This window comes from Spea bombifrons, chromosome 1 (assembly GCF_027358695.1).
Source record: "Spea bombifrons isolate aSpeBom1 chromosome 1, aSpeBom1.2.pri, whole genome shotgun sequence".
In the NCBI taxonomy this organism is placed as follows: Eukaryota; Metazoa; Chordata; class Amphibia; order Anura; family Pelobatidae; genus Spea; species Spea bombifrons.
Window position 1 is genome coordinate 36,749,318 of NC_071087.1, and position 1,675 is coordinate 36,750,992.

Sequence of the window (1,675 nt, forward strand, 5' to 3'; positions counted from 1 at the left end):
ATTTCCACACTCAGGCCAAATATTAGAATCTATTTAGTAGTTTTTTTCATTAGCTACTGTAAATAAGTCAAACAAATTTCAATGAAAAGTTTAAAAAAAAAAAAAGGTTTTTGAATTTTTTTTTATTCTCCACCATATTTTTTATTTTATACATTTTATGATACGATCAAAATAACGGTATCTACAGAAAGCACTTTTTGTCCTAAAAAAAAACAATATATCATTTTTGTGTATATGGTAAAAAAGAATAAAAATATAGCTAAAAACAAGCAGAAATGTTAAAAGACTACAAACTTTGAAAAACAGTCTGGTCACAAAGGTAATACTGATCCATATTGAAATGTGTTTAAATAAATGCTTAAAATACATTTTTATTAGACAAAAGAAAGAGAAAAGCAGGCAAATACGTCTATTGTTAGGGGGAAATGTTTTAACAAACCATGGGAAAATCGCTGTATTGAATTGACCTTAGGTAAAAGTGAGGATTTTTCTTGCTGTTAGAATTAAACATGTCTTCTTATCAGGTGTGAATGGACAAGAATCCTCCGTTTCCATTTACACCTGATGACAATGCATGTTTAGTCCCATAAGCTAACATTTATCCTCCGTCTCCTTTTATGTTAGTGTTATCCAATGACACCTTCCTCGTGCCGATCAATATCCCTGTCGTACTTGCTATACCCTTGTTAAGTGCCTGCCCTTTCAATCAACAGCTGCTGTCTGTACCAGACAAATAAAATAGTCAGTTTCATATTAGTAAACTAAGAAAAGCTGAGACAGAACTTTTTTCACATAAAAAGTACATTATTATATTATTATTTTTTTAGAATTAAGCAATCTTGTAGGCTTGGTCTTCATATAAACAAGAAACCGACTATTCCTATTAAATCAATATTGTAAGGTTAAGAAAAGCTTACATTTTGTATACTCTATATAGTGTCTTCTAAAACATAAATGTAATCTATATTGAAGCTCATTTACAATACATAATCTAAAATACCAGTATAGATTGTGCTACATGTATAATCCAGCATGCAAGCGACCTCCTGCTAATTGAATAGCTTTTGAAACTTTTGTAACTTTCTTTGAATTTGATGCAGAAAAGAGGATATAAAGTGTGGTGACTTTCCACTCACACATATACAACGTACACCAGGGTTTCCAAAATGCATCCATAAACCTGGTTATCTGTGGCCACCGTGAAAAATAGTAACTACATACTTAAGTTATGTGCGGTGTGCATTAAATAGCACGGCTAGCTACATTTGAAGCTGAAGACGTAAGCGAAGGATTACTCTCCTATCAAGATCATCATTGAGTGTGTTGTGTGTGACTGAGCGTGATCTCTGTGGCTGAGATTTGTGATGTGTGTGTTTGGATGAGAATAATGTGTGCATTAGATTGGCTGCAAGTGATATGAGTGGCCATCAGAAAGAAAATAATTTGAGAACCACTGATACGTACTGTATTTATATATTATTTTTCCTTATTCCTTATTCATCCATTGATTAATATCAAGTTCCTTTTGGTGATTTACCTACTTTAACACCAAAGTGCTCTGCGGTACTTAAGACACAGAGCTATTGTGTTTTGCCTGCTGGGGCTATCCAGTTGTATTCTGCTTGGACCAGCACAAAGCTGTTTTCTCTGATTTTTCTGAACTGCATCATTTCTC

At 33.1% G+C, this 1,675-nt stretch overlaps 1 protein-coding gene across 1 annotated transcript in view; it reads right to left on the reverse strand.

Moving 5' to 3' along the window:
- Nucleotides 1-1,521: 1,521 nt before the first annotated feature.
- Nucleotides 1,522-1,675, reverse strand: part of REELD1 (reeler domain containing 1) — a 13,066-nt gene continuing 12,912 nt past the window's right edge. Inside the window, exon 7 of the mRNA XM_053458982.1 lies at nt 1,522-1,675. This exon is cut by the window's right edge and continues 505 nt beyond it. Within this exon, the coding sequence (XP_053314957.1) occupies nt 1,581-1,675 (95 nt within the window). The 3' untranslated portion in view covers nt 1,522-1,580.